General features: G+C 36.4%; 1 protein-coding gene across 1 annotated transcript in view; it reads right to left on the bottom strand.

The window, feature by feature from the left end:
• Positions 1 to 19258, bottom strand: part of Ptprq (protein tyrosine phosphatase receptor type Q) — a 191558-nt gene that overhangs the window by 59162 nt on the left and 113138 nt on the right. The window contains exons 27-28 of the mRNA XM_060376921.1: positions 8038 to 8159; positions 3530 to 3716 (exon numbers count right to left, since the gene is read on the bottom strand). Coding sequence (XP_060232904.1) covers positions 3530 to 3716; positions 8038 to 8159 — 309 coding nt within the window. The remainder of the gene's footprint in view (positions 1 to 3529; positions 3717 to 8037; positions 8160 to 19258) is intronic.

A 19258-nucleotide genomic window follows, 5' to 3' on the forward strand; every position in this document is an offset into this window, starting at 1 on the left:
CAGTATTCGCCGCTGTGGAAAAGAAAGAACTAGCCCATCACTTAAAGAAGCTCTAACCCCCTACGCCTTCGTGCTTTGCCACATGCCTCCCTGTGACAGCAATTGCTCCTCATCGCTGTTGTCTCATCGTTTTCAGCATGAAGATAATGCAATGGCTCTGAGGTAAACTAAGATTTATTTCTATCAATACTTTGTCATCTAAAACACAGTATTTCTCTATTTTCCTGATGGGAGATCCGTGTGGGTGTCATGGTGAACACATGGAAGGCAAAGAATGGCTTGTACGATTTTGTCCTTTCCTTCCAACACGTGGGTCCCTTGCATGGCGTCCTTTCTGGTCAGTACTCTTGGTGACAAGAGTTGTCTTCTCAGCTGCAGTCTCCGACCACAGAAGAAAAGGGCAGCGGCCCTGTTTGTCACAAAGAAGTGTTTTATTTTGTAGCTTAAAAGGATTTCTTTAACACGGAAAGACAACTTTGCAATTTATAGGTTTTTTATGATTAGTAAGGCTGACATTACTATCCATAAATGTATAACATAAGTTTTTGATTATTTATGATCATTGTTGACTATTAATTATTTGGCCAAATGAGTAGTACATGTTTAATTTTATAAGAGACTGGCAAAATAGTTTCCCATGTGTCTATATTACTTTTTATTCCCACTGCCAAGTGTCAGAGTTCAGTTTACATTTTTTGCCACCATTTGGTACTATGAATGCTTTCAAAATTATTACTTATTTCTATATTGGTACATGCATATTTACATGAATTTGTGGATTTAATTTGCATGTAGCTAGGACTGATGGTCTTGAAAATTTATCTTATTGCATGTTTATTTGCTAACCATACCTCCTGATGGATGAAATGTCTCTTTATGTCTTTTGACAGTTTTCAAATTGAATTCATTAATTGTTGAAGCTTGTAATTTTCAAGTTCATTTTATCAAAATTAAAACAGCAAGACGGTTGCACACATGAACTCAAACTGCTTGTGAAAGCGTGTACAAGACTTGTAAAATCTCAGAGCAGGCCAAAAATTACAGCATGAATAGGGTAGGTGGACACAGAGTCCCACCTTAACCATGGACCCATTGGCAACACTTAGCTGCTGTGAAAAAATAAGAACCGTTTTCTTTAAAATTGTGGGTCAAAATAAGTTTGAGTACATTCTAGTGGAATGACACATCTCCAAGAATATTTGGGCCACACAAATTGGCCATGATAGGATAGGGGTAGAAAACTGGGGCAAAAAAGGAAAGCGGGTGTGTGGAGGAAGAATACGGAAGTAAATGTGATCAAAAATCATTGTATGAAATCCTTAAAGAACTGATTTAAAAATTTAAAGAAAAAGTGTTTTGTTTGTTTTGTTTTTCTTTTAGAAGACCATTCTAAAAAAAAAAAGAGGGCAACCAGGAAGGTGAGGTTAAAAAAGTTGTGTTTGATCCAAGTATATGCATGTGGGAAATTGTCACAATGAAACCCGCTAGTCTGTGTTCTTAGTTAATACTCTCTGCCGATAAAATACTCTCTTACTAAAACAGAAAAAAACACCCACAAAAAAGAAACAGCTGATGAGATGAGAGAGGGAGGGTGGGGTTGGGAGGGAATGAGGGAGAGGAGATATAGCTGAGAAACAGAGTCAATAAAATGTAACTAATAATAAAAATTTTTTAAAAAAGAAAGAAGTATGGGCACCTGGAAAAAAAGAAAAAGAAACAGCTTAGTATGTCACTCTTTGTAAGAAGTTAAGAAATTAAAACATGAGAAGACTTTGTTTCAAGATGGCGGTGTTGCTGTTCTTTACATCAAACCATCAAAATGAATTTGCACATCTATTGTGATCTGAGTGATATGGAAACATTCTCTCTTCAGTCAAAATTTCCACTGAGGAAGACTTAAGATGAGGCCTCACAGTGCAGACTCTCAAGCATTGTTAACTTCAACCTCCTTTATGTATAGAATCCTGCAGCACCTCTCAAATGTACATAAATAGTGAGGGGAAAAAAGGCAAGCAGAAATTTACATCATTTTGCGAAATATCCCATGTTAAGTAGAAAGTTTTATACACAAAATGAAGCTTAGCTTGGTTTAAACAGACATTTTCCCACTTGCTTTTTATACATTTACAATTTTTAAGAAATATATGCTTTTTTAATAGGAAGTATTTCTATAAATTCAGGATCAGGCTTGAAGCTGGATATGGCAAGGAATTCTCCCAATGTTGGCAATATTTCCCATTCCCAAATTAACCACGGCTTTACATAATAAGTTCTATTCTCAGAAACTTAAGGTTTGGGGCTTTTTTTCTTTCTTTTCATTTTTAATGCAGTGCTGTTAATTACCTCCTAGAGCAGTGATCGCAGCCTCTCTACTGTTGTGACCCTTGAATATAAGTCCTCATGTTGTGGTGACCACCAACCATAAAATTATTTTGTTGCCACATCATGAGTATAATTTTGCTACTGTTATGAATCGTAATGTAAATATCAGATAGGCAAGATATCTGATATGTGAGTCCTGTGGGGGTCGAGGACCCACAGGTTGAGAAATGTTGTCCTAGGGCAAGCTAGACTAGTAAGATTTGACAAGCTATGCCTTGTAGTATACGTGCAAGTTTATTCGGCAACTCCTCCTTCACAGAAAAGTGTGAGGAAGAAATGTGAAAAGCAAAATCAAAACAAAGATGATCCCTTTGATAGCTGGCAGTGAAACAGAAACAAATGGAGTCTCAGAATAGGAAGAGAAAAAGTACCCTGCAAACTGGAGTCAACTTTTTTGCAGCAAATATTGAAAAATGTAGCATAGGAAAGAGGCTGAAAAATTCTTTACCTCCTCTACGTACCTCAGAGACAGCAACAAACAGACCATAGCAAGACACCCCCTCACCTGATATTTCCCGTGACATATCTGGTGGCAAAGAACATCAGGAGTCTGAAGAAGGCAGGCAAGCAGCCCTGGGGGACTCACGCTCCACACTCACTTCCTCCCCTTTCACAAGGCTTTTATTCATTCAGACATTGTCCACAGAACTAGAGGAAGTCTGTATGGATCCAGACATTTCTCAAATAATCGCACAATGTAGCAGGTCATGTGACTATGAAAACAATTATAATATATGTGACCTGGCTTTTAATACCAGATTACTTAAAATTATCAGTCAATTTTCATAAAAATACCAGGACAAAAATGACCTAAATGAAGTTTTAGATGAAGCATTGTTAGCTGAAAACATTTAGAAAAATTACCTCTTGAGCACAGTAATTCAATTTCTAGGAGAGGAGATTTGATAAATACGAAAAAGGACAGTGGGGCACAATTAATTTGGTTCTGTATTTACAAGGATCAAATACTCTACACATCCCTCTTTGCCTCTTTGTCAACTGCACCGTCATTTATTTTGATTTTTTTAAATGCACCATCAATGTCTCATAGTACACATCCTTTCTCAAGAAGAGTATGAGCAGCTGTAAAGAAGATCAGCAGCTACTACTCAGTCAATTGTTAGGAACCGTGTGAAATACTTCTTACCTGACTCTAAAGTGGTAATTATCATTTCAGCACTTGACTTTCCTTCTGCATACGCCCCACTCAAGTTTCCAATAAATGCAGTGATCACCACGGAGTACCTTGTAAATACTCTTAAGTTATTAATTTCTATTGTTTTGTTTTCCTCATTTGACTTCACAAAGGACATATTAAAGTCTTCATTATCTACCTATGGGAAGAAGTCGTTAACTGTTAAGGAAGACAACAACCCAAAGCTATAGGCCTGTGAATACGGCCAATATTTATTCCTTTCCTTTGAAAGCAGATTGCTCTGAGAAGCCAAAAGTATTGTAAGCAATTAATTCATTTGCAATCATTTTAATAGTTGAAATTCAGAGAAAATAATCAACCAACCTATCAACTGAATAAGAATTTACTTTTGGAGTCAATAAAACTATTTTCTATTTCTATAGTTTATAGAAGAGAACATACAGGTTTTGGTACTCAATCACCCAGCTTTCAATTGATTTCATTTGACAAGCAAATTATGCTGTCTTACTTTCTACTCATGTGATAAGATTAGTAACATTACTTTCTTGAGAATTTACAACGAATATGTCTGATGTATATCAGAATATCAGATTAAAAAATACTCTTAAAATATACACTAAAACATATTTCAGAAGGTATAGATATTTAAATTATCTTTATGTACTTTCTAACTGAACCATAATTTTGAGAAGGTGCTTTCCTTTTGAAAGGCACACTCAGATATTCTGCCATTTTAATTTTTTCTTTTTCTGTTTTCTTTTTCAAAAATTTTTTAATTTTTATTTTTAATATTAGTTACAGTTTGTTAACTTTGTATCTGCTGTATCCCACTCCCTCTTTCCCTCCCAATCCTACCCTCCCACCCTCATCTCTTCCCTGCTCCTTTCCAAGTCCACTGATAAGGGAGACCCTCCTCCCCTTACATCTGAAACTGGTTTATCAGGTGACTTCAGGACTGGCTGCAAAGTCCTCCTCTGTGGCCTAGCAAGGCTGCTCCTCCCTGGGGGGAGGGAAGGGAGTCAAAGAGCTAGCCACTGAGTTCATGTAGGAAACATTCCCTGTACCCCTTATTAGGGTACACACTTGGATACTGAGCTACCAAGGGCTACATCTGAGCAGGGGCTCTAGGTTGCATCCATACATGGTCCTTGTTTGGAGAAACAGTCTCATAAAAGACCCTGTGCCCAGATATATTTGGTCCTTGTGGAACTCTTGTCCTCTCTAGGTCATATTAACTTCCCCCCTTATTTTTTTAAATATTTTTATGTTGAGATTATAATACAATCTCTTTTCCCGTGCCTTTCTTCACTTCAAGCCCTTCTACATACCCCTCTAAACATTCATTCTTCTTGAGCCTCTTTTTTCACTAATTGTTATTGTGTGCATATTCATTTCAAAATTTTGTTTATAATTAAGGATCAAAAACTTCTAACCTATCACCTTTATGCATAAAAATAGCTATGGACAAACTAGTTATAGACATCATAATTAAAACACAAGCACAAATGACTATCATTAGGTATATTAAATGTGGCTTCGTGTTTTGTTCAAATACAGTTTATCTTTGATGAAAGTTTTGCTCATTAAATATGGCTAAAGTAAGTAATACAAGGGCCTTGTGCTGATGGCTTCATGTATATGTGCTTGCTGTATAGGCATGGAGACCTTAGCTTAGATTCCTAGCATCTATTTAAAAGTCTGGTGGGGCAGACCACATCCGTTATCCTAGCACTGGGGTAGGAGAACAAAAGCAGGCAGATCTCTACTGTCCAAACAGCCCAACAACACTGCCAATTACAAGTTTAGTGGAAAGTGACTTGAAGAAGACGCCAATGTTGACCTATGACCTCCATGTGCATGTACACACACACACACACACAACAACAACAACAACAACAAATTTGGAAGGACTTTTCCTGAGAAAACTCATAATCCTTCAAAGCATGTTAATTACAGGTAGCTGTACTAAGCACTACAGGTTTTATGTGTGGTTAGCCCTTTGAAGATCATTTTTGCCTTGCCCATATTTTGAAACACTGAAAAATGAACTTGGAGTCACTCAATTGTTGCTTTAAATTTTGGTTTGTAAGAGCCTTTAACTTAAAGAAGATACTGCTGTGAGAAACACATTAAAAAGCTAATAAATAACCAGGATTTCGGCCAAAAATAACCTCATTCATTACAAAAAGCAGTGGAAAGAGATAACACATTTCTCTAAAATGGTAGAAAACCTTTCAGCATACAAATTCTATTAATCAACCACAATACCCATGATACAAAAATATGAGTATTTATTTAGTACCACTTATCGTTATGACTCCAGTCTTTAACTGGAGTAATATAATATAATATAATATAATTGTTTATACTGACATGTGGGCCACTAGAAGGTGAGCTACGGGAAAGCCAAACTTCCATTTACTATTCTTGTTCTAGAGTATAGAAGTCATTTAAATATTATTTAAGTTAGAGAATAAAAGTAACTTTAAAAAGTCACAAAATGAACCTACCATAGAGGGCCTCTGAAAAACTCTACCTAGCAGTATATCAAAGCAGATGTTGAGACTCATGGTCAAATCTTGGGCAGAGTGCAGGGAATCACATAAAAGAAGAGGAAGTTAGTAAGACCTGGAGAGGACAGGAGCTCCACAAGGACCAAATATATCTGGGCACAGGGGCTTGTCTGAGACTGATTCTCCAACCAAGGACCATGCATGGATATAACCTGGAAACCCTGCTTGGATGTAGCCCATGGCAGCTCAGTATCCAAGTAGGTAACCTAGTAAGGGGAACAGGGATTGTCTCTGACATGAACTCAGTGGCTAGTTCTTTGACCACCCCACCCCACACCCCGCCTAGGGAGGAGCAGCCTAGTTAGGCCACAGAGGACATTGCCACCAGTCCTGGTGAGACCTGATAAGCTAGGGTCAGATGGAAGGGGAAGAGAACCTCCCCTATCAGTGGACTTAGAGAGGGGCAGGGAGGAGATGAGGGAGGGAGGGTGGAATTGGGAGGGATTAAAGGAGAGGGCTACAGCTGGGATACAAAGTAAATAAACTATAATTAATATAAAAATTTTAATTAAAAACCACAAAATACATTAAAGAATTTCTAGTAGAATTAACTGAGTTAGTATCTGTGCCTATATATCTTGCTATCCTGCTTTCCTTTCTCCCACTTTCTCATCTTTGACATCAGGAAGAAGGCAGTAACAATGAGATTACAAAACCATCCTAAAACTTTTGATTCTTTTTCCTTTAATCATAAACAAAACCCAAAGGATGTTAATTTTTCATGCAGAATCATTCATAGTAGTCTTTCTATAATTTGCATGAAACACTATTCCCAGGGTATTCGTATTATTTATTTTTATCTGCTAATGTATTAAGATCTTCACATACACACTCTTAAAAAAAAAAGAAACAAAACTGAAGGTTGTGTGGGAGAAAAGAGTAAAATATCATTTGATTTTAATAGTAGCAGGGCTTTTGAGACAGAAGTTTCTCCTTTGTAGAATTAATATATTTACCTCTTCTATAGTTAGTCCCATTGGCCCCTCGAATTATAAGCTATTTTATAGTAAGTAACAATTTCTCTCCTGTGAGATTTACACTTGTATGCAGTTCTGCTAAAACGGCTCCGTGCGAAAGAATCGTTTGCAGGCTCCTCAAACTCATTGTCTACATTGTGCTTCCCAGAACTTTTCCCTCTTGTAGCTTTCCAAGTAGCACATCTTACAATCATCCTTGATTCATCTCCTCACTCACCATCAGGTGTTAGTGGAGTTTCCAACAATCTCATAGACTTAAATTATTTCTCATCTGGAATCTTTGCTGTATTTCTTCTGCTTTTATCTTATTTCCCCCCCCATTTATTCTTACAATTTCCTACCCCCAAACCAGACTGCATCTCAAACACAGAATAACAACTATCTAAGCAAGTGACCAGCCTGCCAGTGTGATTATAAAGAAATCTTATCACACTACTGTTTCAATTATTCATATGGCATCAAGAACATAAAACCCAGTATCCAAAACATGGGTCTAACTTCATTTCCCGGTGCAACATTTGAATACCAGAACATGGGATGGTTGTATTATTTGGTTTTGGAAAAAAAGAAAGGTCACTTATTCTTTGACAACTTTTCTCACTTCTCCTTTATGCTCTCTGAAATTTTTTTTCAAACGTTACCTTTTTAGACCTTATCCTGGATATTGCTTCCTGAATGCCTCTTACTTCTCATTCTACACGAAAAGACTGTTTCCCTCTATTTTGAATCAAGTTTATCAACTTTTCAATATATGTCACATTTGCTCTGAAAATAAGTGCAATAAGCATTGAATTAAAGCAAGGGTTATCGAGACATTAGTAACTGCCTATGTTAAACAGTCTGTCTAAGATATAAGGATGATGGTACAATAGCAGAGACTCATTCTAAATCATCTGCATAGTGAACTCTGATCTATGCTGCCCTTCAGAGAAGGCAAGACATGCCTTACCGACTTGACGTCAATCAGGTAGAAGGTTGGTCCAGTTATGACAGCAGGTTCACTCCAGCTGATATTGATACCAAAGGGGGACGTTGCAACCACATGCACATTTTCAGGAGGACCATCGGGAGCTACAACAATGGGAAATCAATTACTCTGCTACATTAGTTAGTACCTGATACAGTATAAAAGGAAAGACCATGAAAAATGGATAGTCACAATGAATTAATTTTACATTCATTTACAGATCACAAACATACTAAAGGCTATTCATAAGACTAGATTTTTAAAAACTAGTTACTATACATAAATGACTTCTGCATAAAAATAATTAAAATCATAACCCATGACATTTAAATTTGACATAACATTTTGAAAAAAGCATTACCATAATTATTTGCATAAGTAAATATTTTATTTAAAATCAAATAATTGGCACAGCTGTTTAAAGAGTCAGGAACAGTTGATTATTGAAAGAGGTAAAAATCATAGTTACAGATGATAACGAGTATAAAATGTTGGCATTGTTTAAAATATCACCATGTGAATGCAAATTGCATTGTTTTTATGTTTTCAGTGAGAGGTGTAAGATATAGTGGTGCATTCATTCTGGTCTTTATTAAACACATACACTGCAGTTAGAGTCATGATCCACCATGATTTAGGAGATTTCCTGAAATAAGCCCTGGGAGTTTTCAGCTTTTGAAACAACTAGAATTAGAGGGGAGAGGAGAATGCTGAGGAGGCTTGGACATGGGATAAATGTAGGAACACTGGTGGGCCCAGGGACTCTAGCCAATTGTTCCGATTTAAGCTTTTACATATAAAATAAAACTCCTTATTAATCATGTACTAATGAGTGCATTCTAAGAAAATATAAAATAAGGAGGAGACATCACTTTCCTTAAGTGATTTCTAATATATGGAGAGTAACAAACTGTACAGTCTTGTTAGAACAATAAAACCGTTGACCTAAGTTTCACTGCCATATCTATATTTAAGAGCATTTTAAGCTTAAAAACCAAAAATGTCGAAGTAGCTGATTTAGAATTTGGTACTATAGTGTCAAATAATGAGATATAATGAAGAAAAGAGCAAATGCAAGGACTAATTAGGTATACAAATAACCTAGCATGACAGAGCAATGGTAAATTTCCTAACATAAGTGGAGCTGACAACTGAGGTAAAGAATCAAAGAAGGCAGGAGTAATGTAAGGCCTTGGATGATGATGAGGGTTTGGAACTCAGATGAGCAGAGTTAGTGGGACTTTTGTGCTCAGGAGTCAGAGCAAAGCAACAAAGACCCAAATCAATCTAGAAACAGATTGTAGTCCTGTATAACTGCCTTTCTTAACTCCATTCTATTTATTATTCCACACATCCTTTTCCATGTTTAAATGTCTTAGTTAGGGCTTTTATTGCTGTGATGAAATGCATGACCAAATTAAGTTGGAAGAGGAAACAATTTGGCTTACACGTCCATACTGATATTTATCTTAGAATGAAGTCAGGACAGGAACTCAAACAGGGCAAGAACCTGGAGGCAGGAGCTGATGCAGAGGCTCTGGTAGCTTGTTCCTCATGACTTTCTCAGCCAGGTTTCTTATAGGAAGAACTCAGGACCACTAGCACAGGGATGACACTGCCTGCAATGGGCTCGGCCCTCCCCCCAACAGTCATTAATTAAGAAAATGCCCTCGAGCTGAAACTTATGGAGGTATATTTTTAATTGAGGTTCCTTCCTCTCAGATGACTTCAGCGTGTATCTAGCTGACAGAAAAGTAGCCAACACATTAATATGATTTAATACTCTTCTCCATTCTTGTACATCAAAACATCAAGATATTGCTGTCTAGGCTCTCTTCTGCTAAGGCTACAGCTATATTACTCCTGAAACGAGCCCTTAAAGTCCATAAAGCTGCCAACAGAGATACACAGTACAGAAAAGACACAGACTCTCTAAATTCAGGAAACAGAGCTGTCACAGGGAAAGTAGTGATCATGGAATTAAAGAGCATGAATAATCCCCAAAGAGTAACTTTGGAACCTAGTTATAAAGTGTTTGATCTCTACACTGAAGAATTTGGACTTACTATTATTTTTAAAAAATAATAAGATGGCACATTTGAGAAATGGAGGTTTTGTTCAGTAAACTCAGCTGAGGAGAACTAAATGTTTTGATATGAATTACATCAAGTTTATTAACAATAAAATCGGCTGGTACCATGATGTTGGATTTCAAGACCTCTGGAAAAATGACTTAAAATTTTAGGCAATTCCTTATATAGAGAGATGCCATCAGTAAGACTGGTGCATGCAGCACAATTGAATAAATATGTTCTAAGGAGACCCAAGTTTATTTCAATACCAGATAGGTATTTATGGCATCCCTAGGTTTTGTATGTTCTCCTCTAAAATTTAGGCTTTTGAGCAAATAAAGCAATGGTATTGTGGATCATGGCCTTTAAAAGGTGATGAAGTCATGAGAGCTCCTCATATCTCGTGTAAGTTTAAGGACCATATACAAGAAGCTTCACAGAGCATTCAGTTAATTTGCCCTTCACCTTCTATCCTGAGAGGATATAGCATTCTTTCTCTTCTGAGAATGCAAACCTCGCCAGATGAGCAGATATCCTGGTGCTTTTACTTTTCACTTCCCATCCTCTAGAGCTATTGAGTAAATAAATACAGAATCTTTATTAGTTATCTAGCATCAGGCACAGCAGCATAGAACATAGTGTGGAATTTGCCTGACAAATTCAATCCATGAAATATATTGACTTACTTTAATAATAGCAGTGAAGTACAAAATAAAACCTGCTTATAAATTGACTGAAAAGGAAAGAGGAAATGAAGGCTTGAAGATTCAGAGTCTTCAAGGCTAGTGTTAGAGTCTTTTTAGAATCTCCTGGGAAAAAATAAGCCAAACATCATAGATCAATGTCATGAAGTAGAAGAGAGCACGTTAGATATTACTTCATATTTGAAGCGTTATGTCTTTACATGCTCACAAGCAGAAGGGCAAGTTTATTGAATGCTCTATGAGGTCTCTCTTACAGGGACCTTAACCCCACTCACGAAGGATGGAGGCTTCATGTCCTTCTTACCCCCTGACTCAATTAGATCAAAAGAGAAAAAGAATCTCTATAACCTAGCTGATTTGTTTCTATGAAATGCCCAAGCTCAGAGCTGCTGGGATGCATTTTAAGACAGGTGCTCATCAGACAAGTTCCTCTCTTTACTGTTGTCCTGACATCATGAGCAATTATTGAGAATTTTTCTGGCTTAAACATGGTGATTTGAGTTTTGTTTCTATATTGATGGTAACTTGGCTTTAGAAATACTTTCAAAAGGATACTTCTACATCTTCTTGGTCCCAGTATGCATCCTTAAGTCTCAGCTAAGGTCAGACCAAGAACTCTCTCCCAGGATGACCTTCACTCACCAGTACATTGGTATAGCCTCTCAGAAAGAAGCAAAATGCCTCCCTTTGACTTTTCATATCTTACTGTGAAATGTCAACCCTGCAATCATTTCTTTAATGAAAACAATCAAAGCACTCACCGGGGAGTGCCAGCTACCTCAAGTAGAGCAGAGAGAAACATGACATTCAGAAATCACTCATGACACATCCACCCACCCACACAATTAAATATTTTATGTTCCATACACTGATCAAACATTTTTAAAACAATCTATTCAGTCTCTTGCTGATCTGTGCTAAAATGTCATTTCTTGAAATCTCTGCAGTCCTTCTTTCATAGTTTCTTTCTTCTTAAGAAAACAAAAATCACCCTAAACTACATTTGCATTTTCAGTAAATTTAATGATAAAATTGCCTGTTTTACACAAAAGCAACCTATGATAATTATTTTTATGAAAAGTTTCATCAACTAGAGCTATGAAAGATTAGAAATTAAAGCTGTTAAATGCAAATAAATGCAAGTAACATATAAATGAGCATAGTATTTGAATATAACAATATGTAGTCTACATAAAGAAATGAAAAATATTTAATTCACAGGAGATATAAAAGAAATATTTAGAATATCAAAAATCAGTCTTTATAATCAAGCATTTAATTATTTTATCATCTTTCAAATTATATAAGCACTCAAATATCTCAAGGGCTTTTAGGTAAATTCCAAAAATGCTTGATAAGGTACACCCGCATTATTTTCTTCTCTGGCTACAGTGTGTGGTGATCTATTATTGTAGTCTCATGAAAAGAAAATACAAAATAACCTTTAGGAATTCTAAGCACTAACATAAAGGAAGCTAAGAGTGGTAAAGTTATGAGGAGCTCAAACTCTACCAGTTTGAAAGCTCCGTAAGTTACAAGCATCTTTGGGAGACATTGTTTGTCTCCCTGTAAACTGTCACATTCTGATTTAGGATTGTTTGTGAAATGAATCTAGTCACTAATGGGCCAAGATATCACTATACCCTTTCTCTTATAAATCACAGCAATTTACTCAGTGGGCATGATCTATCCTTATTCTCTCATTCCCCATAATCCAATCACTTCCTCTCATAAGCACTTTCCCCCTGGTTTTCACAATAATGCATTTTCTGTAACTAACAACCATCATTTCCTGATTATCATGCTTCTATCCTTGCACAGGAATGCGGGTCTTATGTGGGTCAGGGTCATCTTTCCCATCCATCTGTGTCTCCATGCTAAGTGTATTAGCTGAAAGGTGAGTCTGGATATACCATCATTTGGCCTAGTCCATATAAAAATTTGAAGGCCCCCAAGTCTGTGCCACCTTGAGAACCAGTATGTTTTGGTGTGTTTGACATCATACTATGTGAAGTGTCACAGTCAAAGACTTGCTCAAAAAAAAAAAAAAAAAAAAAACTTCAATTAATGTTGAAACCATTATAGTAAGTACTCAATAGTTGCTTAAGTATATCACAGTATGGATGAGTTTCCTAAAAGCATAAGTGTTAAATAAAAATTAAGACGTGACAGCAGCACATAAGGTAGAAAATCTTGAACTCTGTTCAAAGTGATTTAAATTTTCTATCTGTCTATTTCCACTTGAGTTCAGTTTAAACTTTATTTAAAAATGCCTCTGAGGCAGGTTGTGCTAGGACCATCAGAATCCTGGCAACCATCGTCGCCAAGTGACAGGTCCTCTGGCTGCTCTGTTGCAAAGGTATCAAGAAACCTCTAGGATTGTAAGCTGACAGTGATGCAGCACCTGGACAAATTAGCTTTGTGCTTTAGGTGTCTCTAGAGCACAGCCTGTGGGTCACAACCTGTGAGGTCACTGATCAGATATTTACATTATGATTCACGACAGGGGCAAAATTAGTTATGAAGTAGCAATGAGGCAATTTTATGGTTGGGGTCATCACAACATGAGGAACTGTATTAAAAGGTTGCAGTATTTGTGTGGTTGAGAAACACTGCTCTAGAGACTAGAAGAAATCCAGCTGGCTCTGTAGAGTCTTTGTAACCTTAAAGGAGCTGAGATCTCAAAAAAAAGCCCTCAAAGAATCCCAGCCTTAGATTTGCAATGTTTCTACCTAGTAAGAACATCTCACCACATGTCTCTGCCCAGTGCTTCCAAGACTATGATAACTCACTGTCCAGTCCTAGAGCCTGGTAATTTCCTGGTCAGAATAGTATAACACTGTTGGTTTGTAAAATATTGACTACCATTTTACACACCTTAATTTTGCTGTAGCTATTCACAGTAACAAGGTAACCATGAAGAGCAGGTACATGAACCTCAGAATTTGTCAGATTACACCACAACATAACTATGAAAAATGATTAGTGGATATTCACACTATTAGAATTTATCATTTAATTATCTCATTTAAGTTTTTTTAATTAGTGAGGTCTTTATTTGATTTTGACAAAGAGCGTGGTCCACATCACATGACTACTGGCAAGTAGAATTTAAGGCAAAAGTCACAGAATGTGGCTTTCAGGATCTAGATGATGAAGCCTGAACTTTGAAAATGGGCTTGGCAGTGGGAGAGAAATCAAAGAGCAAAAGACGGAGTGAAGAAAACACAAATCTGCATATGACATCTCAGCTCTTTGGATGGCTCTATGTTACTGAAGTTAGGGAGTTTTCAAATATCATAGGACAGCATGCAGCCTATTGCTCCATTTAATTATTAAAAGGGTTATTGGTTATAATTTCAGACCAGTGTACAAAAAAATGCAATGACAGAAATACAAAACAAACAAATGCCGTTCCAACACTAGTTTTGCGAGATGAATGAAAATATTCCAGTATCGTATTAGTGATTTAGAACAGTACAACGTTTTCTAGAAATTGTATTATATTTACAAAATTACTTTGCAAAATAGTGACTGTAGACGAGCAGCATCTATTTCACCAATAATAGTCATAAAAGAAGCAACTAACAATGCCATATATCACACTAAAGGAATTGAACCCTGAGTAAGGACACCATTGATTAATATGCACCCAGGATATTATTTATTATAAATATTTAAGTGGCATTGTTTTCTCATGTCAAAACAGCTTTGTAAATAGAGTACCAACTGCAGAAGTGGGGCTTGATCAGCTGCTTTCCTCTACTGAAGGCGGGGGTGATATTCATAGGGGAGTTTGGGAACTAGTGATCAACTTGAGGACTCATGCCTCTGAGCACAGTCTCTTCATAGACTGGCCTACTGTGACGTTACAGTCTGATATCCTAGTTATGGAGGGACTATGAAGTAAACTTACTGCTACCATTGCTTTTTCCAGACTCCAAGGCCCCCAGAACATAATAGGTCAGTGTCTTCCATAAAGGCATAAGGAAATGTACCCAATTTCTGTCGTAGAAAGGGACACATAAATAATACAAAATCATTCAAGTAACACCATAAGCACAATAGGACTTGAAGGCTAAAATAAACGTGGCTGTTTTTGCTCTCTTGTTCATTGTACACAGGCATAATTTAGGTAATATAATCATTTGGATATCATTAAATTTTTTTAAATGAGGGATTAAAAAAAAAAACTCTAAAATATTTGAGGCTATATGTGTTAAAGAAAGTCCCGTCTCATTCATTTATGATTGGAGATGCCTTGTCTATTTGCTAAAAATGTGGATAAATATATTCACATCTTTCTTAGACCAATGGGCTAGAGCTAAAAGTACCATACAGTGACATTTCTGACAACTTCATGTAACTTCTATTTTTAATGTTGCAAAAAAGGGATGCAATTTGCTCATATATATATATATGAATTTTGAAAATATATTTATATTCAGAAAACATTGTTTAACAATCTATAAAAATCATTTTCTGACAGTCTATTTGAATGTTTTAACAGATTACTTTTATAAACTTCCTAGTATTTCTTGTCAATTATTATTTTAGCAGGTGCTTTTTGTAACAATATTTAGCACTATTCTACCCTTGATAAGTCTATACTGTTACTGTGCTGCCTTTTTCCCCATTCCCTTTGCTTTCAAGAAAGTATATCTCTGTGTTTTAGAGGCTGCTTTTGAAACTAGTATGGGGACTAGACTGACCTCAAACTCATTATTTTCCACCTCCAATTTTCAAGTGCTAAATTTTCATGTGTTCACAGACATACTTGCTCTAGCGGTACCTTTATAACACCTAGAGGCTTTTCCAAGTCTTCTTAAGGTGTGAGACTGCAGGTCCAATGTTACAGATGAACAAAGTAAGTGATTGTTCAGGTCTTTAGGACTAACAGTCTTTAGGACTGTCTCAGTACATTACATAACCAATGCCTTAAGATTCCTGTTGTTATCAGAATTCCTGTTCTGAACAATGGAACCCATAACTCTAAATTTAGTTGCTCAGCCATCCTGAAAAAAGTAATTATCAATATCATCCAGCTAGAAACCCTGCAACCAAAACCTACAACAGAGACCAGCCTGTAAAACAGAGACCAGATATACAACAGTAGCCCAAATGTTATGAAACTAACCAATCACATTTTTATTTTATTTAAGGCCCATTCCATAAGATGGAACCCATAACTGACACCACTAAAGTAGCAAAAAATCTGAGACTAGATAGGGCAGGGGTTCCAAAGGAAAAGCTACCACTATTATTCTGCTAAAGGGTCATAGCAATGAAATTATTCTTAATAGCTAAGTGCTATATCCATAGCTCACTGCATCACTCGACTCTCATCAGAAAAGCTGATTGCAGTAGACAGGAATTAACATAGAGCCAAAAGGTAGCATGAAAATGGGTGGGGAAGGAGTCAGGGAAGAATGATCTGGTCAGTGTTTGGAGAAAAATAGAATATGATCAAAACATATTTTATTTAAAAGTAAATAAAGGTATTTTATTTTTTTTATTTTTATTTTATTTTTTTTATCAGTTACATTTTATTAACTCTGTATCCCAGCCGTGTCCCAATCCCTCATTCCCTCCCAGTCCCTCCCTCCCTCCCTCCCTCATCTCCACCGTGCCCCTTTCCAAGTCCACTGATGGGGGGGACCTCCTCCCCATTCATCTGATCCTGTTTTATCAGGTATCTTCAGGACTGGCTGCAAAGCCCTAAATAAAGGTATTTTAATAGCAAGAAAGTACCTGAGACCTGAGAGGCAGCAATCATTGTTTGTTTGTTTGTTTGTTTGTTTGTTTAAAGCTTTTCATGGCAAACTGTGAGTCTTTATTATGTCTTAGGAAATGAATAAACAACTGAATTTCTGTTGATTTGGGAACTAATGCTGGTTAGGTAAATTTATAGACCCAAACTCTCAATGCACTAATCTCACTTCACATATTGTTCTGAACCAAATGAAAGACGATTCTCTGTAGAGTGAAAGCAAATACAACTAAAAGTGAGATTTGAAGTTGGTGATGAGAAAGGATGGGAATTGTTTTATTTCTGAAAGGAAAAGCTAAAGCTAAGCCATGAAAAGGACAGACGTCTCTGCATTCTTACTCTGTTAAGAGTAGTCTCTAAAAACATTGATTTTATTTTAGATAACATGGTAATAGCTTTTATAATTTCCTTTTTTGAATTTAGTAAATTTGCTGCAAAACAGTCTTTTGGTTATGTTAATATAAGTTAAATAAAAATATTTTAATGTATTTGAATTCTGGGATATTTGTTTAATAATTTGAAAAAGCTCACTTGACACTAATTATTAATATCATAAATGGTTTATATCCTCATGATTAGTCATGAAAGATTACCTTTCCCAACTGTCTTTTATTTGTAAGTTAGGAAATCATGTGTCAACATTGTGCTTTCCCTATGTTTCCTGTGTGTTTCCTTCACTACATACATTTATTAGACTTAATTACCTCTGCAAATTGTTAATATGCTTTGATTTCTTCAATCATTCTAAAAAGTATCAATTATTGTCAATGCTTAGATTCGTTGTAGAAAGTTATTCCTTTACTATTTGAAATACTGACAAAAATTATGTACATATTTCTTTCCTATGTAAAAATTCAGGCTTATGCTGATTAATAAAAAGAAAACACAAAATTCTTAGAAATATTAAATAGAAAAGTTATTAAAAATAAAAGGAACTAAATCCATGAACAGTAACTCACTGGATGAATTTTGCCTTTAACAATACCTATACAAATGTGTAAAGAAAAGATTCAGAAAACAGTTAAAGAACATCTATATGAATGATTTTGAAATATAGATTTGACTTTTGAAATGCTTGTTCTCCAAGTCCCCATCTTTCTTCCGTATCTACAGAACATCCTAGATTGGAAGCATGCAACAGTGATGGTCACCTGATTATTTCTGCTTTTAAGGTACTCAAAGTCCCATCAAATAAAAAAAGACAAACTATAATATAATTTGCCTCATATTTTATAAACACATTTTGGGAGGCACAAGCATTGAGGAAAATGTCTTGAAAGCTTTTTAATTTAATACAAACGAGAGGGGAAAGGTAGCTAGTCTTCAAAACAGGATAAGAAGGATGCTTAGAGTTATTTCTAAAGTAGTTTTAGAAATTTACATTCCCACCAGCAAGTGGAGGAGGATTCCCCTTTCTTCATATTCTCTCCAGCATGTGTTGTCACTTGAGTTTTTGATCTTAGCCATGCTGATGGGTGTAAGGTGAAATCTCAGGGTCATTTTTATTTGCATTTCCCTGATGGCTAAGGACATTGAACATTTCTTTAAGTGTTTCTCTGCTATTCGATATTTCTCTATTGAGAATTCCTCTTTAGCTCTGTACCCCATTTTTTAATTGGATTACTTGGTTTGTTGGTGTTTAACTTCTTAAGTTCTTCAAGTGGGGTCCCTAATAAGTGGAGCAGGGACTTCCTCTGGCATGAACTCAGTGGTAGGCTCTCTGATCACCTCACTCTGGGGAAGGTGCAGCCTAGCCAGAGGGAGACATTACAACCTGTCCTGATGAGACCTGATAGGCTAGGCTCAGAGGGAAGGGGAGGAGGACCTCCCACATCAGTGGACTAGGGTAGGGGCATGGGGGAGAAGAGGGAAAGAGGGTGTTACTGGGGGGAGACGAGGGAGGGGAGCACAGCTGGGATACAAAGTGAATAAATTATAATAAATGATAATAATAATAAAGGAAAAAAGACACTTAGAAAATAGCAAAGGTAGAGAGGCATAAAGGCACCACGACAGTCTAAAAATTACTGGAAAATATGTTTCACACATAAGCAAACAAAAACATAAAGAAATTGGCATGGAAGTGTTATGGTAAAAGTTAGAAAACAGGCCAGAGATTCAAGTATCCTTCGTACTGATCCAGAAGATGAATACAAAGAATGTCCTTAGAGACTTCACTGGGAAGGAAACTAAATACAAAGACAAGAAGGATTTAAACGGGAAAGTCTACTGGTCTCAGGTAACAGCTCACGAGGTGTGCGGAAAATGAGAACTGAGAATGATTCCTATGTTGCTACATTCAACTACTGGGTAATCAGTTGTTTTATGTGTTGAACCAGGAAACAAAAAGGAGGAAAAGACTGGCAATGGGGCAGAAGGGGCTGGTAATATTCAATCTTTGGAAACCTAAAATGGTTAGATCAATAACATCAATAGACAAGTCTAAAAGAAAGATATTTTTTAAAGGAAAGATTTGGTAGTTCGGGTAACTAATACAGACAACTTCTAACAGCATCTGACTAATTTCCTTTAGAGAATGAATTATACTTGTCCCCGTCGCCCCCCGCTAGTGGCAGCAAGATACACTTCTAACTGTGTTCAACCAAGGGAATATCTGTGTGTCTTGTGCTCAGTTTTCTTCTTTATGGCTAACAACA

The sequence above is a fragment of the Meriones unguiculatus genome, chromosome 2 (genome assembly GCF_030254825.1).
Source record: "Meriones unguiculatus strain TT.TT164.6M chromosome 2, Bangor_MerUng_6.1, whole genome shotgun sequence".
Lineage (NCBI taxonomy): Eukaryota > Metazoa > Chordata > Mammalia > Rodentia > Muridae > Meriones > Meriones unguiculatus.